A 21,408-nucleotide genomic window follows, 5' to 3' on the forward strand; every position below is an offset into this window, starting at 1 on the left:
TTTTTTAGGTTTCCAAAAGGTCCCGTTCGGGATTGGGACATTTCGAATTCCCCAGTGACTTTTTTTGGTCTAATTGTTATAAGAAGTCAAAACGGTTCGGGTAGATATTTTCCCTTTTGGTTTATTTACTATTTTAATATCACAAATTAAATTTTCCCACCCCGTGAAATTTATTCAGTTTTAGTTATTTACGCTATACGAACACCCCCTCGTATTAAACCAATTTATGTAAATTGTCGATAAAACGATGAATATTTGAATGAAATTACCGCCGGTGAATTTAACGGTGTATTTCGATAAAAGAAAAATACGGGGGATCGATGAAAAGTTTTACGACTTTTTACTTTTGCTTCGACCTAACCGCGGGGGATAAATTTGAATTTCAATTCAACATTTTGACCAAAAAACATCGACGCTACGACATGGATAAGTCTTTAACTCCTTCGGAGCCGGTTTTCCCTTTCTCCCGGGTTTTATATTGGTTAGAATACTTCTGGGACTATCCTCGTACATCGAGACGACGATGTCGTTTCGAAACTCGTTCCCGGTCAATAATTGACTTTGTTCAGGGATGGATTTGTTGGAAACGAGTGCGTAAATCAATTATATTCGATCGGTGCCTACCGTGTGAACATACCTTTAGATATTCATCTCGAATTTCGTGCCTCGGTAGCTCGCACCAAAAAAATTGACGTTCTGGACGTCTGCGGGCCAACTTGGTATTCATGAGCGACGTCTGCTTGTCCATTAGGTCTTGCAGACACTTCTCCGAGCGAAAGAACGAATCGTTCTGGTCTGTATCGAGCCGAGCGTCTTCGGAGCTCGAGCTCCAAACGTGCGAGCAAGTGGTTTCGTTTAAAAAAAATTGTGTATTTTTTTTTTCTTTACAGCCCCTGTGACGATGTTAAAATGGACCGTAATGGGACGTCGCGATGTACAAAACGACGTCGTCACCACAAACGACCGCCCTCTATCGAGCGATTATCCGACTGGAAGTTTAACGCCCGGAATACAGATGCGTCGAGTGCAGAAATCGGCTACTACAGTGAAACGACGTCGTTCGAGTACGGCGTTGCGACGTCGACGTTCATCCGGATTGATTACAAATGGTATAAACGAGGGACGCAACAGTTTAGATAGTATGTTGGACGTCGAGAAGGAAAATAGATTTACGTCGACGCCGATCAAGACAATTTCCGAGAGTGGCGCGCTAAGAGACGTGGGGAATGTTACGCCTAACGTTAACGATAAACATTGGGAATCGGTAATTAGTTTTAATTAATACAGGGATGTTATAGTTCGCCAGGAGTTCGGTTCATTCGTAAAAACAGAAAAATTTTGCTCCATAAACTTTTCCTGGAGATCCGAATATCAAAAAAACTGACCAAAACTAAAAAAATCCAGTTATCGATTTGTAATCTCTCATTTTCAAGGTTTTCCAGGTGGCTGGTTACGATTTCGATGTCGAATTTACAGTAACTAACCCCTTTCAACCCCTAGCAACCATCTCTTAATATTTTAGCCTGTATTTTGTAAAGAAACGATGTCACGTATCATTTCCAAGGTTTTCGAGGTCGCCGGTTACGAATTCGATGTCGAATTTACAGTAACTAACCCCTTTCAACCCCTAGCAACCATCTTTTTATATTTCAGACCGTATTTTGTAAAGAAACGAAGTCACGTATCATTTCCAAGGTTTTCGAGGTCGCCGGTTACGATTTCGATGTCGAATTTACAGTAACTAACCCCTTTCAACCCCTAGCAACCATCTCTTAATATTTTAGCCTGTATTTTGTAAAGAAACGATGTCACGTATCATTTCCAAGGTTTTCGAGGTCGCCGGTTACGAATTCGATGTCGAATTTACAGTAACTAACCCCTTTCAACCCCTAGCAACCATCTTTTTATATTTCAGACCGTATTTTGTAAAGAAACGAAGTCACGTATCATTTCCAAGGTTTTCGAGGTCGCCGGTTACGATTTCGATGTCGAATTTACAGTAACTAACCCCTTTCAACCCCCAACAACCATCTTTTTATATTTTAGCCTGTATTTTGTAAAGAAACGATGTCACGTATCATTTCCAAGGTATTGGAGGTCGCCGGTTACGATTTCGATGTCGAATTTACAGTAACTAACCCCTTTCAACCCCTAGCAACCATCTTTTTATATTTCAGACCGTATTTTGTAAAGAAACGAAGTCACGTATCATTTCCAAGGTTTTCGAGGTCGCCGGTTACGATTTCGATGTCGAATTTACAGTAACTAACCCCTTTCAACCCCTAGCAACCATCTCTTAATATTTTAGCCTGTATTTTGTAAAGAAACGATGTCACGTATCATTTCCAAGGTTTTCGAGGTCGCCGGTTACGAATTCGATGTCGAATTTACAGTAACTAACCCCTTTCAACCCCTAGCAACCATCTTTTTATATTTCAGACCGTATTTTGTAAAGAAACGATGTCACGTATCATTTCCAAGGTTTTGGAGGTCGCCGGTTACGATTTCGATGTCGAATTTACAGTAACTAACCCCTTTCAACCCCCAACAACAATCTTTTTATATTTCAGACCGTATTTTGTAAAGAAACGATGTCACGTATCATTTCCAAGGTTTTGGAGGTCGCCGGTTACGATTTCGATGTCGAATTTACAGCAACTAACCCCTTTCAACCCCCAACAACCATCTCTTAATATTTTAGCCTGTATTTTGTAAAGAAACGATGTCACGTATCATTTCCAAGGTTTTGGAGGTCGCCGGTTACGATTTCGATGTCGAATTTACAGTAACTAACCCCTTTCAACCCCCAACAACCATCTCTTAATATTTTAGCCTGTATTTTGTAAAGAAACGATGTCACGTATCATTTCCAAGGTTTTCGAGGTCGCCGGTTACGATTTCGATGTCGAATTTACAGCAACTAACCCCTTTCAACCCCCAACAACCATCTTTTTATATTTCAGACCGTATTTTGTAAAGAAACGATGTCACGTATCATTTCCAAGGTTTTGGAGGTCGCCGGTTACGATTTCGATGTCGAATTTACAGTAACTAACCCCTTTCAACCCCCAACAACAATCTTTTTATATTTCAGACCGTATTTTGTAAAGAAACGATGTCACGTATCATTTCCAAGGTTTTGGAGGTCGCCGGTTACGATTTCGATGTCGAATTTACAGTAACTAACCCCTTTCAACCCCCAACAACAATCTTTTTATATTTCAGACCGTATTTTGTAAAGAAACGATGTCACGTATCATTTCCAAGGTTTTGGAGGTCGCCGGTTACGATTTCGATGTCGAATTTACAGCAACTAACCCCTTTCAACCCCCAACAACAATCTTTTTATATTTCAGACCGTATTTTGTAAAGAAACGATGTCACGTATCATTTCCAAGGTTTTGGAGGTCGCCGGTTACGATTTCGATGTCGAATTTACAGTAACTAACCCCTTTCAACCCCCAACAACAATCTTTTTATATTTCAGACCGTATTTTGTAAAGAAACGATGTCACGTATCATTTCCAAGGTTTTGGAGGTCGCCGGTTACGATTTCGATGTCGAATTTACAGTAACTAACCCCTTTCAACCCCCAACAACAATCTTTTTATATTTCAGACCGTATTTTGTAAAGAAACGATGTCACGTATCATTTCCAAGGTTTTGGAGGTCGCCGGTTACGATTTCGATGTCGAATTTACAGCAACTAACCCCTTTCAACCCCCAACAACAATCTTTTTATATTTCAGACCGTATTTTGTAAAGAAACGATGTCACGTATCATTTCCAAGGTTTTGGAGGTCGCCGGTTACGATTTCGATGTCGAATTTACAGTAACTAACCCCTTTCAACCCCCAACAACAATCTTTTTATATTTCAGACCGTATTTTGTAAAGAAACGATGTCACGTATCATTTCCAAGGTTTTGGAGGTCGCCGGTTACGATTTCGATGTCGAATTTACAGCAACTAACCCCTTTCAACCCCCAACAACAATCTTTTTATATTTCAGACCGTATTTTGTAAAGAAACGATGTCACGTATCATTTCCAAGGTTTTGGAGGTCGCCGGTTACGATTTCGATGTCGAATTTACAGCAACTAACCCCTTTCAACCCCCAACAACCATCTTTTTATATTTCAGACCGTATTTTGTAAAGAAACGATGTCACGTATCATTTCCAAGATTTTGGAGGTCGCCGGTTACGATTTCGATGTCGAATTTACAGTAACTAACCCCTTTCAACCCCCAACAACCATCTCTTAATATTTTAGCCTGTATTTTGTAAAGAAACGATGTCACGTATCATTTCCAAGGTTTTCGAGGTCGCCGGTTACGATTTCGATGTCGAATTTACAGTAACTAACCCCTTTCAACCCCCAACAACCATCTCTTAATATTTTAGCCTGTATTTTGTAAAGAAACGATGTCACGTATCATTTCCAAGGTTTTGGAGGTCGCCGGTTACGATTTCGATGTCGAATTTACAGCAACTAACCCCTTTCAACCCCCAACAACCATCTTTTTATATTTCAGACCGTATTTTGTAAAGAAACGATGTCACGTATCATTTCCAAGGTTTTCGAGGTCGCCGGTTACGATTTCGATGTCGAATTTACAGTAACTAACCCCTTTCAACCCCTAGCAACCATCTTTTTATATTTCAGACCGTATTTTGTAAAGAAACGATGTCACGTATCATTTCCAAGGTTTTGGAGGTCGCCGGTTACGATTTCGATGTCGAATTTACAGTAACTAACCCCTTTCAACCCCCAACAACCATCTTTTTATATTTCAGACCGTATTTTGTAAAGAAACGATGTCACGTATCATTTCCAAGGTTTTCGAGGTCGCCGGTTACGATTTCGATGTCGAATTTACAGCAACTAACCCCTTTCAACCCCCAACAACCATCTCTTAATATTTCAGACCGTATTTTGTAAAGAAACGATGTCACGTATCATTTCCAAGGTTTTCGAGGTCGCCGGTTACGATTTCGATGTCGAATTTACAGTAACTAACCCCTTTCAACCCCCAACAACCATCTCTTAATATTTTAGCCTGTATTTTGTAAAGAAACGATGTCACGTATCATTTCCAAGGTTTTCGAGGTCGCCGGTTACGATTTCGATGTCGAATTTACAGTAACTAACCCCTTTCAACCCCCAACAACCATCTCTTAATATTTTAGCCTGTATTTTGTAAAGAAACGATGTCACGTATCATTTCCAAGGTTTTGGAGGTCGCCGGTTACGATTTCGATGTCGAATTTACAGTAACTAACCCCTTTCAACCCCCAACAACCATCTTTTTATATTTCAGACCGTATTTTGTAAAGAAACGATGTCACGTATCATTTCCAAGGTTTTCGAGGTCGCCGGTTACGATTTCGATGTCGAATTTACAGTAACTAACCCCTTTCAACCCCCAACAACCATCTCTTAATATTTCAGACCGTATTTTGTAAAGAAACGATGTCACGTATCATTTCCAAGGTTTTCGAGGTCGCCGGTTACGATTTCGATGTCGAATTTACAGCAACTAACCCCTTTCAACCCCCAACAACCATCTTTTTATATTTCAGACCGTATTTTGTAAAGAAACGATGTCACGTATCATTTCCAAGGTTTTCGAGGTCGCCGGTTACGATTTCGATGTCGAATTTACAGCAACTAACCCCTTTCAACCCCCAACAACCATCTTTTTATATTTCAGACCGTATTTTGTAAAGAAACGATGTCACGTATCATTTCCAAGGTTTTGGAGGTCGCCGGTTACGATTTCGATGTCGAATTTACAGCAACTAACCCCTTTCAACCCCCAACAACCATCTTTTTATATTTCAGACCGTATTTTGTAAAGAAACGATGTCACGTATCATTTCCAAGGTTTTCGAGGTCGCCGGTTACGAATTCGATGTCGAATTTACAGTAACTAACCCCTTTCAACCCCTAGCAACCATCTTTTTATATTTCAGACCGTATTTTGTAAAGAAACGATGTCACGTATCATTTCCAAGGTTTTGGAGGTCGCCGGTTACGATTTCGATGTCGAATTTACAGTAACTAACCCCTTTCAACCCCCAACAACCATCTTTTTATATTTTAGCCTGTATTTTGTAAAGAAACGATGTCACGTATCATTTCCAAGGTTTTCGAGGTCGCCGGTTACGATTTCGATGTCGAATTTACAGTAACTAACCCCTTTCAACCCCCAACAACCATCTTTTTATATTTCAGACCGTATTTTGTAAAGAAACGATGTCACGTATCATTTCCAAGGTTTTGGAGGTCGCCGGTTACGATTTCGATGTCGAATTTACAGCAACTAACCCCTTTCAACCCCCAACAACCATCTTTTTATATTTCAGACCGTATTTTGTAAAGAAACGATGTCACGTATCATTTCCAAGGTTTTCGAGGTCGCCGGTTACGATTTCGATGTCGAATTTACAGTAACTAACCCCTTTCAACCCCTAGCAACCATCTTTTTATATTTCAGACCGTATTTTGTAAAGAAACGATGTCACGTATCATTTCCAAGGTTTTGGAGGTCGCCGGTTACGAATTCGATGTCGAATCCACGAAATATTCATCATTAACAAGCACCAACTTGTCTTGTCAAGTTTTATCACGATAATTATTGGATTTTTGTTTCAGTTTTTAGCGAATCATCGAGCTCTATCGGCCAGAAAATCCAAGAGCGACAGAAAGCTGCGAGTTTCCTTAACGACACCAAAAAACCAGCACAAAAAGAAAAAAGATTGTTTGTTCAAGCACGAAGATTTGATGTTGGTTAGCCAAACAAGCAACTATTTCAGACCGTTCGAAAGCGTAGATTCGCATATAGAAGGATTCAAAGCGGAAACTCATTGTTCATGTAAAAAACCAGCCGCGACGCTCCCGATTTCCTCCGACGATTACCATTATTTGAATAGAAAAAGTTACAAAAAATTAAAAGTGATCGAAGATTTGAAATTGCCCCCAAACAAAAAACAAAAAATCGATCACGTAAACGATTTCCTACACCAAATATCTTATATAACATCCCCCGAAAACGCGGGGTGTTTACCGGGAACCAGCAGCTCGGCCGGCAAACCTCTAGTCGGACAATTTTTAGATTTCGAATACAACAAAAATTCAAACGATTCCTCCTACATAAACAACATGTCTTTGGAAAAAATAGTCGACGAATTGATAGACGCCAGCGACGATAAAATTGACGAAAAACAGGACGTCGCATCGGACAATTCCTCAGATTCCGGTTTCAGAAGCTCCAATACCGAAAAATCTCATCGATTCGACAACAATTTCGTTTGCAAATGCAACAAAACCATCATACAAATCGACGAAACCTACAACGAAAGATGCGTCGACGATACAAGATTTAGAAAAAGACGATCGAGCTTATCGACTGAACCGAAAGCTTTAGATAAATCGAAAGAAGGCGAATTCACTTTACGGAGACAAAAATGCATCAGACGAAGAAAACCGCCGAGCTGCGATAAATACAATATCGAAAACACCCCCATTTTCAACTGTTATTTGGAAAATAAGGAAATTCCAAGTGCCGCCGATACGAAAACAAACCTGGAAAATAGTGCGAGCGGCGGCAGGGATTTTAGGAAATGTCTCGTTTTCGATAATTCCAAAAACGATTCTTCCATTTATTCCGAAAGCGGTTCCACGTGTAAATCCATCGACATACGGGGTACCGTCCAACTTAAATCTTATCTTCGACAAGATAATCTCTTGGTTAAAGGTGAGTTCAAATATTATTTAATCATTAGTGGTCCGGGTTAACGAACGCTCTTAAGTTTCGACGAGTTGGTAACAGGAAGTAAATTAAATCTGGTGATTTACGACGAAAAAACTTTAAAAACTTGTCATGTAAATGACCAAATCGATCAATGCATCTACGGCAACGTTTCTCGACGGATTTCGATTGGATTTTGGAGGTCGGGAAGGGTGCACCGTCCACCTAACCCTCTAAATAAGAGACCTTGGACCCCAATCTGCAATCCAAATCGTCCTAGCGGAGAAGACGCGGACGATAAACTCAATGGTACTTGCGAGAACGAGGCGCGTCGGCAACAGAGCCCGTTTTTAAGAATTTTTGGTGCATTGTTATCGAAATTAGATAATGGGGATGTAAATACTCAATAATCTAGTTGGGAAACAACAATAACGTGCTTAAAATCGACATGCGGTTCTAGTAATTCATAATTTTTGATTCCAGTTGTGTGCTGCAAGGATTTATACCGCGCGAATGGGGAGAAAATAAACGCTTATATCAAGGTACGTGTTTATTTTTTTTTTTTCTAAATATACGCTGTATATTCAAATCTTATAGATTTATATCGGCCATATGTTCTAACATTGTAACAGCTGCTTAATTACTTTGATTTGACCGTTTTTGTACACTAATTTTCAAAATATTAATTTCCGGTCTTGGAATTTTATTTATTATTGTGTATTTGAATTAATTGTGACTGCTATATTAAATGCGATAATTAGAAGTCAAGTTAAAACGTCACGTGTCACAATAACATGATAAAACGTCATCTGTCATACATTTTAGCCATGTCAAAACGTCACCTGTCACAATAACATGATAAAACGTCATCTGTCATACATGTTAGTCAAGTTAAAACGTCTCTTGTCACATTAAAACTAGGGAACGTCGTAAAATTCATGTCAAAACGTTTCACGTCACAATAAAATGGTCACATGGCATTCGTTATACATATAAGTCAAGCTATAACGTATTCTGTTAGATTAAAGCCAAAAAACGCCATAAAAGTCATGTCAAAACGTCACCTGTCACAATAACATGATAAAACGTCATCCGTCATACATTTTAGTCATGTCGAAACGTCATCTGTCACAATAACATGATAAAACGTCATTCGTCATACATTTTAGTCATGTCAAAACGTCACCTGTCACAATAACATGATAAAACGTCATCTGTCATACATTTTAGTCATGTCAAAACGTCTCCTGTCACAATACAATATTAAAACGTCATCTGTCATACATGTTAGTCAAGTGAAAACGTCTCTTGTCACATTAAAACTAGGAAACGTCGTAAAATTCATGTCAAAACGTTTCACGTCACAATAAATCGGGCAAATGTCGTTTGTCATTCATATAAGTCAAGTTATAATGTTTCCAGTCATATAAAAACTCACGAAAGCCATTAAAGTCAAGTGAAAACGTCAAAAATTGATTCAAAATATAGAATCAGATAATAAACAAGATTAGAAATCACCAACGTTCAACGGGGACGATTATTTGAAATTAGTAGAACACGTTGATTTCGATTTCAATATAGATAACAATAAACTGGATTCATATTCGATAGATGGCGTATGACGGATGACAAATGACAGTTGACGTTAATACGCTCGCAGATACGTTCCTAAATATGATATGGTGATTTGAGGAACGTTTTTTATAGAAACGAACCAAGTTTTTTGGGAATCAGATCGTTCGATTTATCTATCGATTGATATATTTGTTTTTTTTTGTAGTTGCGAGGCGTAATTTACAAGCGAGAATCGATTTAGATATTATTCGATGCTGTTTATCGATTTGTTTTATAAAATTCGGTTTAAATCGAACGTGGGCGGCATCCGAATCAAAAACAACCACGAATCTATTAATTGCCGACATATGTTTCGAATTAGATCAGTAGTTTATGTTTACGCTGCGTCTCAAAAGAAGTCTGAAGTTCGTCCTTTTCAAAATACGGTGACAGATACTGATCGTTAGTCTAATCTAATTACATCGAGTCCGATACGTTTAACCGCATGTGAGAAAATTATACAGCGTAAAAGAAATTTTTTTTTTTATTTGGTTTTCGTTTGACTGCGTCGTAAATTCAACTAGACAACTTGGGGATTTGACTCGATGATATTTTCGCGTTTTTATTCTACGAGGAATGAGCTGAAATAATGTGAAACAAAGATAGTACCCCCGGTATATTATATAAAGAATGTATTAGGTCGAATTTTAAGTTTCATTTATCACTGTCATCGTTATTTCTTTTTTTTTTTTTCATTTTGGTTATTTATAGGTCGCATTGGAAGATCGATTGGGGGATTCTCGACAGAAAAAGAAAAGTTTTCTCCAAAGAACTGCCGTTCAAGCTGATTCGAACAGACCGATTTTCAATCATACTTTCAAATTTCCTTTTAATGGCTATGATAATTCGAAAAATATTCATCTGGAAGCTTGGCATCGAGATAGAAACACGAGGTAAGCATTTGTTTTTTTTTTTTTTAATTTTATCTCCAAATAAATTAATATGAATCATTTATTTAATTAAAAAACACTCTATAGATGGTTTTAGGTCGATAATTTTCGTTAAAATAATAAGTTTTGACGTTCAGACCACTCCTGCAACATTAGAATGAAATAATTTCATCTATCAAAATCTCGAGTCAAAATTGAATCAGGAAACGTCAAACAAATCGTATTTAATTGTCTACTGGGACAATAACATTATAAAATGTCATCTGTCATACATCAAAATCATGTTAATATGTCTCTTGTCATGATTAGATAATAAAATGTCATCTGTCATACATCAAAGTCATGTTCATATGTCTCTTGTCATGATTATTTGATAAAATGTCATCTGTCATACATTTTAGTCAAGTTAAAACGTCTCTTGTCATAATTAACGGAAAAAATGCCATTTGTCATATATAGGAATAATATTCAAACGTTTCCTGTCGTGATAAACTGATAAAATGGCTTTTGTCGCACATCGAAATCATGTTAATACATCGCATGTCATAATAAAATGATAAATTGTCATCTGTCATACATAAAAATCATATTAATATGTCTCTTGTCGAAATTAAATTAAAAAATGTCATTTGTCAAACATCAAAATCATGTTTATATCGTTCCTGTCATAATTAACGTTAAAATGTCATTTGTCAAACATCAACGTCATGTTTATAACTTTTCTGTTATAATTAACGTATAAAATGTCATTTGTCAAACATCAACGTCATGTTTATATCTTTCCTGTCATAATTAACGTATAAAATGTCATTTGTCAAACATCAACGTCATGTTTATATATTTTCTGTCATAATTAACGCATAAAATGTCATTTGTCGTACATCAACGTCATGTTTATATATTTTCTGTCATAATTAACGCATAAAATGTCATTTGTCAAACATCAAAGTCATGTTTATATATTTTCTGTCATAATTAACGCATAAAATGTCATTTGTCAAACATCAACGTCATGTTTATATATTTTCTGTCATAATTAACGCATAAAATGTCATTTGTCGTACATCAACGTCATGTTTATATATTTTCTGTCATAATTAACGCATAAAATGTCATTTGTCGTACATCAACGTCATGTTTATATATTTTCTGTCATAATTAACGCATAAAATGTCATTTGTCGTACATCAACGTCATGTTTATATATTTTCTGTCATAATTAACGCATAAAATGTCATTTGTCGTACATCAACGTCATGTTTATATATTTTCTGTCATAATTAACGCATAAAATGTCATTTGTCGTACATCAACGTCATGTTTATATATTTTCTGTCATAATTAACGCATAAAATGTCATTTGTCAAACATCAAAGTCATGTTTATGTCGTTCCTGTCATAATAAAACGATAAAATGTCGAGTATCATAGATCTAAGTCATAGTAAAACGTCTCCTGTCACAATACGTCGTCTGTCAAACATCGAAGGGGAATCAAAACGTTTTTGGATATATTTAAACGTCAAAATATGATGGGTGGATTGTTTAATTAAATTTTATATGATATTTGTGAATAGCATTAAAAATATCATTCAAAATGATTCTCACCAGGGGTATATAATATAAATGATATCACTGTTCGTTTACAATAAAATGATTTAAGTATTTAAAGGGATTTAAATAAGCGATAGCTGGTTAATTTGACCTCTAAATAATGTCGAATCCCTACTATATACAGAGGCGGTTGGGCGCATTATAAAAAAACGTGCAGCAAACCCTTAAAAGTGAAATTGAATAAAGTTCCTGATTTTTTCCAACAAAATTGCGGGAATAACGAGAAATCGTCGGGTGCAAAACCAGGATTGTACGGTGGATGACGATGTTTCGACTCGATTTGATACGTAATGAAATAATACAGATAAATTAGTAGCTAACTTCGGTCCTGTGTGTATCCCGCAGTTGCGCAGAACCATTCGTTGCGTTTCTACCGTACCGATCGATGTTTTGCTCCCGAATTTCCAGCTATTTTTCCACTCCCTCGCATCGTCCGACGCGTTTTAACGTTTCGTGGAAAATTACGTATATGGCGACGTTCTTTCCAAACGGTTTCGGTTATTAAAAACGTGATAAATCCGATCGTTTCCATAATGTTTAACAGTTCCATGAGGAAAAAAAAATTTGATATCAGTGCTCGTGGAAGTGGTGGAAAATCCATCTACGGATATAACAAAGTTTGTACGTCTTTTTTTTTATATATAAAAATCATCAATTATTGTCTCTTGTCACATTAAAAGTAGAAAACGTCGTAAAATTCATGTCAAAACGTTACACGTCACAATAAAATGGTCACATGGCATTCGTTATACATATAAGTCAAGTTATAACGTATTCTGTTAGATTAAAGCCAAAAAACGCCATAAAAGTCATGTCAAAACGTCACCTGTCACAATAACATGATAAAACGTCATCTGTCATACATTTTAGTCATGTCAAAACGTCTCCTGTCACAATACAATATTAAAACGTCATCTGTCATACATTTTAGTCAAGTTACAACGTCTCTTGTCACATTAAAACTAGGAAACGTCGTAAAATCCATGTCAAAACGTTACACGTCACAATAAAATGGTCACATGGCATTCGTTATACATATAAGTCAAGTTATAACGTATTCTGTTAGATTAAAGCCAAAAAACGCCATAAAAGTCATGTCAAAACGTCACCTGTCACAATAACATGATAAAACGTCATCTGTCATACATTTTAGTCATGTCAAAACGTCTCCTGTCACAATACAATATTAAAACGTCATCTGTCATACATTTTAGTCAAGTTACAACGTCTCTTGTCACATTAAAACTAGGAAACGTCGTAAAATCCATGTCAAAACGTTACACGTCACAATAAAATGGTCACATGGCATTCGTTATACATATAAGTCAAGTTATAACGTATTCTGTTAGATTAAAGCCAAAAAACGCCATAAAAGTCATGTCAAAACGTCACCTGTCACAATAACATGATAAAACGTCATCTGTCATACATTTTAGTCATGTCAAAACGTCTCCTGTCACAATACAATATTAAAACGTCATCTGTCATACATTTTAGTCAAGTTACAACGTCTCTTGTCACATTAAAACTAGGAAACGTCGTAAAATCCATGTCAAAACGTTTCACGTCACAATAAAATGGTCACATGGCATTCGTTAAACATATAAGTCAAGTTATAACGTATTCTGTTAGATTAAATCAAAAAAACGCCATAAAAGTCATGTCAAAACGTCACCTGTCACAATAACATGATAAAACGTCATCTGTCATACATTTTAGTCATGTCAAAACGTCTCCTGTCACAATACAATATTAAAACGTCATCTGTCATACATTTTAGTCAAGTTACAACGTCTCTTGTCACATTAAAACTAGGAAACGTCGTAAAATCCATGTCAAAACGTTTCACGTCACAATAAAATGGTCACATGGCATTCGTTATACATATAAGTCAAGTTATAACGTATTCTGTTAGATTAAAGCCAAAAACCGCCATAAAAGTCATGTCAAAACGTCACCTGTCACAATAAAATGTTAAAACGTCATCTGTCATACATTTTAGTCATGTCAAAACGTCTCCTGTCACAATACAATATTAAAACGTCATCTGTCATACATTTTAGTCAAGTTACAACGTCTCTTGTCACATTAAAACTAGGAAACGTCGTAAAATCCATGTCAAAACGTTTCACGTCACAATAAAATGGTCACATGGCATTCGTTAAACATATAAGTCAAGTTATAACGTATTCTGTTAGATTAAATCAAAAAAACGCCATAAAAGTCATGTCAAAACGTCACCTGTCACAATAACATGATAAAACGTCATCTGTCATACATTTTAGTCATGTCAAAACGTCTCCTGTCACAATACAATATTAAAACGTCATCTGTCATACATTTTAGTCAAGTTACAACGTCTCTTGTCACATTAAAACTAGGAAACGTCGTAAAATCCATGTCAAAACGTTTCACGTCACAATAAAATGGTCACATGGCATTCGTTAAACATATAAGTCAAGTTATAACGTATTCTGTTAGATTAAAGCCAAAAACCGCCATAAAAGTCATGTCAAAACGTCACCTGTCACAATAAAATGTTAAAACGTCATCTGTCATACATTTTAGTCATGTCAAAACGTCTCCTGTCACAATACAATATTAAAACGTCATCTGTCATACATTTTAGTCAAGTTACAACGTCTCTTGTCACATTAAAACTAGGAAACGTCGTAAAATCCATGTCAAAACGTTTCACGTCACAATAAAATGGTCACATGGCATTCGTTATACATATAAGTCAAGTTATAACGTATTCTGTTAGATTAAATCAAAAAAACGCCATAAAAGTCATGTCAAAACGTCACCTGTCACAATAACATGATAAAACGTCATCTGTCATACATTTTAGTCATGTCAAAACGTCTCCTGTCACAATACAATATTAAAACGTCATCTGTCATACATTTTAGTCAAGTTACAACGTCTCTTGTCACATTAAAACTAGGAAACGTCGTAAAAGTCAAGTGAAAACGTCAAAAATTGATTCAAAATATGGAATCAGATAATAAACAAGATTAGTAATCACATTATATATAAAAATCATCAATTATTCGAATTGTATTAAACGAATACATTCAAAAATTATTTTTATATTAAAATTCACGTTATTTTTGACATACAGTGTACAATAAGTGAATTTAGACGTAAACAGAAACGTGAATTTTCGAAAATAATAATTTTAAATTGTATTATTTAACGTTAAAAATTGAACGAACGTTATTTCATTTTTCAAAATAGTTACGAGGGTGCCGTTATATGTTTTCATATACAACCAACTAAATCTTGAAATTTTGCCCCTTAAAGCCGGTCCTTATACTAGTTAACGGGCAATCTGATGAATCGCTTAATCTATCTCACCCTACGCCATTTCTTTAGAGATAAATCACATGCGACCAAATCAGGCGATTAGGACGGACGAAACATTTATACTTGTAAACCAAATCCGATATTCGGAACTTTACCAAATGTCTAAATTTAAATATAAATCAAGTGAGCCCTCGAAAACCCCCATTCGACTCGCCGACAATAGCCTTTAGGGACTATAAGTGATCGTATAATGGCCCTCGAACCCTTCAATTGATGTTCTACATAAGTTGGAATCGGTTACGATATTTGGGGGGTTGATACGAAATCGAAAAGTGTTTACAAAAAACCTTTTTGTATTTGTAATAAAAGAAAATTACTTTTAAGGGTCGTTTTCAAAATGTTTATATCTAAATAACTATATACGAGGGTTGTATGAAATATATATTCAATATAACGAATTAATTATCCTATAAACATATATACCGGGTGGTTAATTACAATGCCCATTGATTAATATAGTACGTGGAGTAGTTGTTTATTAAAAAATACAATTTGGTTCCAGAACAAGCGACTTTTTGGGATGTATGTCGTTCGATGTTAAAGATGTCATTGAAAAAGTGAGTAAAAAACGTCATATCGTCGGTCTAATACGCGTCATAACCTCGAAATATTTCGTTTTCAGGGTATCGAAGGTACATTTAAATTGCTACCCCAATCGATTGGTCGTAATACTAACTTATCGATAACACAAGATAACATGTCGGTTAATAACGACGTTCATTTTGAAAAAGACGTAAAAATGTGCGAAAGTCATTCGAGCGTCGACGAACTCGTCTGTTTGGAGGATTTCGAAGGGGAATTGAAACGATCGACGTCGAAGACCGTCTTGAACGAGCAACAAAAATACGCCGACGAAAATTTATTTTTGAGGTAATTTTTTCGAATTTTCTTTTTTTTTTTTTTCTAAAAAAAAAATCTTTCCGAGTAGGTATTTGGAGTTGGATCCAACCGAAGGTCCGGACGCGTCTTCGGCGGCTACGCAAAGAAAAGCGACCGGAAATAGGAACGGCAGGACGCCGTTTACTTGTACGAAAAAATTGGTTCGACCGCCAAAATCTGGATTCGGTTTTTCGGTCGTGTGGACACATCCGCCGAGGATAGAAAGAGTGGAAAAAGGACTTCCGGCCGATAAAGCGGGAATTTTACCTGGCGATTATATCATTTTCGTGGATAAGCATAATGTAGTTGTGATGCCCGAAATCGATATACTAAATTTGATCAGGTAAGATTTAAATAGAGAATTATTTCGTTCCGAGTATAATTTCCGAGAAATTTCGAGACGCGATGTCCTGGAAGGACACGGAAGTATCCGAATCCTTTCTATAACGTTATAGAACCAGCGCGTAGTTTCTAAAAGTGTTTTGGTAGAATCTGGATACGTCCAGAGCATTCGAATCGGTTCTAGAACGTTGTATAACCAACGAACAGTTTCTAACAGTATTTTGGTAGAATCTGGATACATCCAGAGCATTTGAAATGGTTCTAGAACGTTGCATAAACAACGAGCAGTTTCTAACAGTATATTGGTAGAATCTGGAATCATCCAGAGCATTCGAATCGGTTCTAGAACGTTGTATAAACAACGAGCAGTTTCTAACAGTATTTTGGTAGAATCTGGAATCATCCAGAGCATTCGAATCGGTTCTAGAACGTTGTATAACCAAAGCGTAGTTTCTAAAAGTGTTTTGGTAGAACCTGGATACGTCCAGAGCATTCGAATCGGTTCTAGAACGTTGTATAACCAACGAGCAGTTTCTAACAGTATTTTGGTAGAATCTGGAATCATCCAGAGCATTCGAATCGGTTCTAGAACGTTGTATAACCAACGAACAGTTTCTAACAGTATTTTGGTAGAATCTGGATACATCCAGAGCATTCGAATCGGTTCTAGAACGTTGAATAACCAACGAACAGTTTCTAACAGTATTTTGGTAGAATCTGGATACATCCAGAGCATTTGAAATGGTTCTAGAACGTTGTATAAACAACGAGCAGTTTCTAACAGTATATTGGTAGAATCTGGAATCATCCAGAGCATTCGAATCGGTTCTAGAACGTTGTATAACCAACGAGCAGTTTCTAACAGTATTTTGGTAGAATCTGGAATCATCCAGAGCATTCGAATCGGTTCTAGAACGTTGTATAACCAACGAGCAGTTTCTAACAGTATTTTGGTAGAATCTGAAATCATCCAGAGCATTCGAATCGGTTCTAGAACGTTGTATAACCAACGAACAGTTTCTAACAGTATTTTGGTAGAATCTGGATACATCCAGAGCATTCGAATCGGTTCTAGAACGTTGTATAACCAAAGCGTAGTTTCTAAAAGTGTTTTGGTAGAACCTGGATACGTCCAGAGCATTCGAATCGGTTCTAGAACGTTGTATAACCAACGAGCAGTTTCTAACAGTATTTTGGTAGAATCTGGAATCATCCAGAGCATTCGAATCGGTTCTAGAACGTTGTATAACCAACGAACAGTTTCTAACAGTATTTTGGTAGAATCTGGATACATCCAGAGCATTCGAATCGGTTCTAGAACGTTGAATAACCAACGAACAGTTTCTAACAGTATTTTGGTAGAATCTGGATACATCCAGAGCATTCGAATCGGTTCTAGAACGTTGTATAAACAACGAGCAGTTTCTAACAGTATTTTGGTAGAATCTGGAATCATCCAGAGCATTCGAATCGGTTCTAGAACGTTGAATAACCAACGAGCAGTTTCTAACAGTATTTTGGTAGAATCTGGAATCATCCAGAGCATTCGAATCGGTTCTAGAACGTTGTATAACCAACGAACAGTTTCTAACAGTATTTTGGTAGAATCTGGATACATCCAGAGCATTCGAATCGGTTCTAGAACGTTGAATAACCAACGAACAGTTTCTAACAGTATTTTGGTAGAATCTGGATACATCCAGAGCATTCGAATCGGTTCTAGAACGTTGAATAACCAACGAACAGTTTCTAACAGTATTTTGGTAGAATCTGGATACATCCAGAGCATTTGAAATGGTTCTAGAACGTTGTATAAACAACGAGCAGTTTCTAACAGTATATTGGTAGAATCTGGAATCATCCAGAGCATTCGAATCGGTTCTAGAACGTTGTATAACCAACGAACAGTTTCTAACAGTATTTTGGTAGAATCTGGATGCATCCAGAGCATTCGAATCGGTTCTAGAACGTTGTATAACCAACGAACAGTTTCTAACAGTATTTTGGTAGAATCTGGATGCATCCAGAGCATTCGAATCGGTTCTAGAACGTTGTATAAACAACGAGCAGTTTCTAAAAGTGTTTTGGTAGAATCTGGATACATCCAGAGCATTCGAATCGGTTCTAGAACGTTGTATAACCAACGAGCAGTTTCTAGAAATATCCAGACGCAATATTTTGGTAGAATATTTATTAGGTTTTGGGATCTAAACATTTCATTTTTTTTTTTTTGGTTTTCAGATCTTTTGGTAGCCAATTAACTCTCGAGATATTTCGTCGGAACCCATCAAAAAACGGTTCGGTGCCTAGTGTTAAAAGACTGTCAACGCCGTTAGCGACTTCCACCGCTTTGGGCAGTACGTCCGTACTACCGGTAGCGTTACAAAGAAGACCGTCGACGGTGTGTTCTACAAATACCGCTTCCGGAGAATATAATAGGAGAAAACTTAACCTTCCTCAAGTCACTTTTAGTACTGAGGTTGGTAATGGAGTCATTGTTTGAGAAATTTTGTTTTGTTCGTTTGTTTATGTAAGCCAGTTGTTGTTGTGGTCAGTTGAAAGAATTTTACGAAACTTTTGCGCTTTTATATACCTGTATATCATACATTCACAAGGTTTTGTGAAAATTGTATTGCGAATATTTTTTTTTACATTTAATACTCTAATCTAATGTTCACCCTGTATATCTATTCGTGGAATATTCTTATTTATTTATTTCGAGTTCGAATCAAACTTTTCAATATACCCCGTATTGTTTCCTAAGAAATATTTAAAACTATTTCGATCTCAAAATAAATTTTTTGTTACTTAAATAGTATTTGAAAATATTCCGATTTCAAATCAAATTTATCATTACGCCCTGTATACTTTAATTAGAAATATTCGAGAATATTCCGATTTCAAATCAGTTTTTCATTACACCCTGTAACGACTTGTCAAACATTTTCCAATATGGCGTCTATTCGCAAACAGAATTACCACCCCCACCAAAGTGTAATATTTCAAGTTTTTTGTTAAGTAAATTGTGTTTTGTAACCTACTTCAAATCTTTCTATCAAAGATAAAAATTTTCATTTTGTATCTCAGAAATTACATGACCAAAACCATAATTCACACTTTCAAACGCCATATTGAATCACATGATTTGTTTAATCTAATTCTTTGTTCCGTCACTATTTCAATTAGAAAAATTATTTTACAGTGTACTTACGCATATATCATGATAAGCCAGCTGTTTTTATTAATGTATCTTGTTGGATTCGATGGTGTGGCAGCCATATACAAAAAAGTGAATCACCAGCACATAAATCACAATTATAATTAATATCACAACGTACTCGAGAAATATCGTAATACCCAGTTAATTCTTCAATTACAATACTCGCAATATGATCGAAAGTAACGGTTTTACGAAATAATGAAAAAATTCGATAAGAGTTAATACGAAGCGTGTATCTACACTACACTACACGGCTCACGTCAGTTTATTGCCAACATTCACCATTAGGGGATATTCGATTCGCTTTAGCAAAAACAATCGATTCTAATTCGTGCATTCTCATTCTATTTACATTTCAATTATAATTTATTTCTTCATGAAATCAATAATTTCTATTCAAAAAAAAACAATTAAAATACTAATTCTTATAAAATAATTTGGAATAATTGAAGCATTGAAAAGGCTTTTGGAAATATCGATACTTGTCGATGGAATATAGAATCGGGCAAAGTCGTGTGAGATCGTTTGACATTAGTAGTAAATGTTTTACGAATTTTTCGGACACTACGGAAGAATTGCATTCGCAAATTTTTGTTTTATCAATGAAAATGAAGCGAAACGTTGTTATTTTTATGATGTTAATTAGATTAAACTGAATTTTTACGATATATCTCGAGAACGAAATAAATAATGTCACCATATCTCAACATCAGTAATGGTAATGTCTACTCGGCCGCAAGCCGGACAAATTATATTTTAAATGATGTATATTCTATTTCATATATTATGTCGGCTTGTATAATTACCAAATTTTAACCCGGCAATCAAAATTTTTTTTAGTTGAATATAATCTATTCCCTTTTTTTTCGGAGTTTTTTGATTTCGCTGTTTTGCTGATTTGTTTTTATTTATTATTTATTTGATTTTTTTGTTAAATATGTTACTTATATTGTGTACAAATACATGTTTTTTTGCATTATTTTTTTTATTTTTCACCACGCACACTCCACCAAATTAACACTCGATATGACGTCACTTCGAGTTATGACAAGATGAAGCTTAAAGAAAATGGCTACCGTTACTTTCTCGTATGGGTTAATACAATTTTTAATTAACTTTTCAGGTTATATATATATATACAGTATGAGTCAAAATTCAATCGAATATAAAACTAAATTTATTTAAAAAATATATACGAGGTGATAAAATATAGGGGGGACAACTTTGGGCGTAGAAATTGAAGCTCAAACTTCACCAAACCAAGAAATAATGCGAAATATTCATCCTGTAGTGCGACCACGATTTAATAATTTAATTAAAAGTCGAAGCGAATTCATCGACAAACACGAATGTTTCGAGTATTTGTAAACAACTCAAATGTCAATGTCAATGCCAATGTCAATGTCAATGTCAATGCCAATGTCAATGTCAATGTCAATTCACATCGGTGTTGCCATATCAATAAGTCCATTTGAATTAATTACTTCTTCTATATTGTTTATATAGATTTGAATTCTAGAGTGTTGTATTTATTATTTCTTAGAAACCGACGAATAATCCAGAAGATAATAGAAAAAAAGCGATGTACCAATTGGTCGGGAAGGAACAACAATACGCTCTAGGTTTACAATTTGCCATTGCAAGATTCGTCTCCGCTTTGGCCGAAAGAAAGGACCTAATTTCCCCATTAGAACATAGGATGTTGTTCCAAAATAGCGGGGAGGTAAA

At 35.9% G+C, this 21,408-nt stretch overlaps 1 protein-coding gene across 1 annotated transcript in view; it reads left to right on the forward strand.

Moving 5' to 3' along the window:
• The window catches only part of LOC130895833 (uncharacterized), a 54,872-nt gene that overhangs the window by 10,552 nt on the left and 22,912 nt on the right, over positions 1 to 21,408 (forward strand). The window contains exons 2-10 of the mRNA XM_057803384.1: positions 891 to 1,264; positions 6,659 to 7,760; positions 8,238 to 8,296; positions 10,080 to 10,261; positions 15,742 to 15,796; positions 15,862 to 16,109; positions 16,168 to 16,461; positions 18,702 to 18,939; positions 21,224 to 21,403. Of these exons, the coding sequence (XP_057659367.1) occupies positions 920 to 1,264; positions 6,659 to 7,760; positions 8,238 to 8,296; positions 10,080 to 10,261; positions 15,742 to 15,796; positions 15,862 to 16,109; positions 16,168 to 16,461; positions 18,702 to 18,939; positions 21,224 to 21,403 (2,703 nt within the window). The 5' untranslated portion in view covers positions 891 to 919. The remainder of the gene's footprint in view (positions 1 to 890; positions 1,265 to 6,658; positions 7,761 to 8,237; positions 8,297 to 10,079; positions 10,262 to 15,741; positions 15,797 to 15,861; positions 16,110 to 16,167; positions 16,462 to 18,701; positions 18,940 to 21,223; positions 21,404 to 21,408) is intronic.

Source organism: Diorhabda carinulata, chromosome 6 (assembly GCF_026250575.1).
Source record: "Diorhabda carinulata isolate Delta chromosome 6, icDioCari1.1, whole genome shotgun sequence".
Taxonomy (NCBI): domain Eukaryota; kingdom Metazoa; phylum Arthropoda; class Insecta; order Coleoptera; family Chrysomelidae; genus Diorhabda; species Diorhabda carinulata.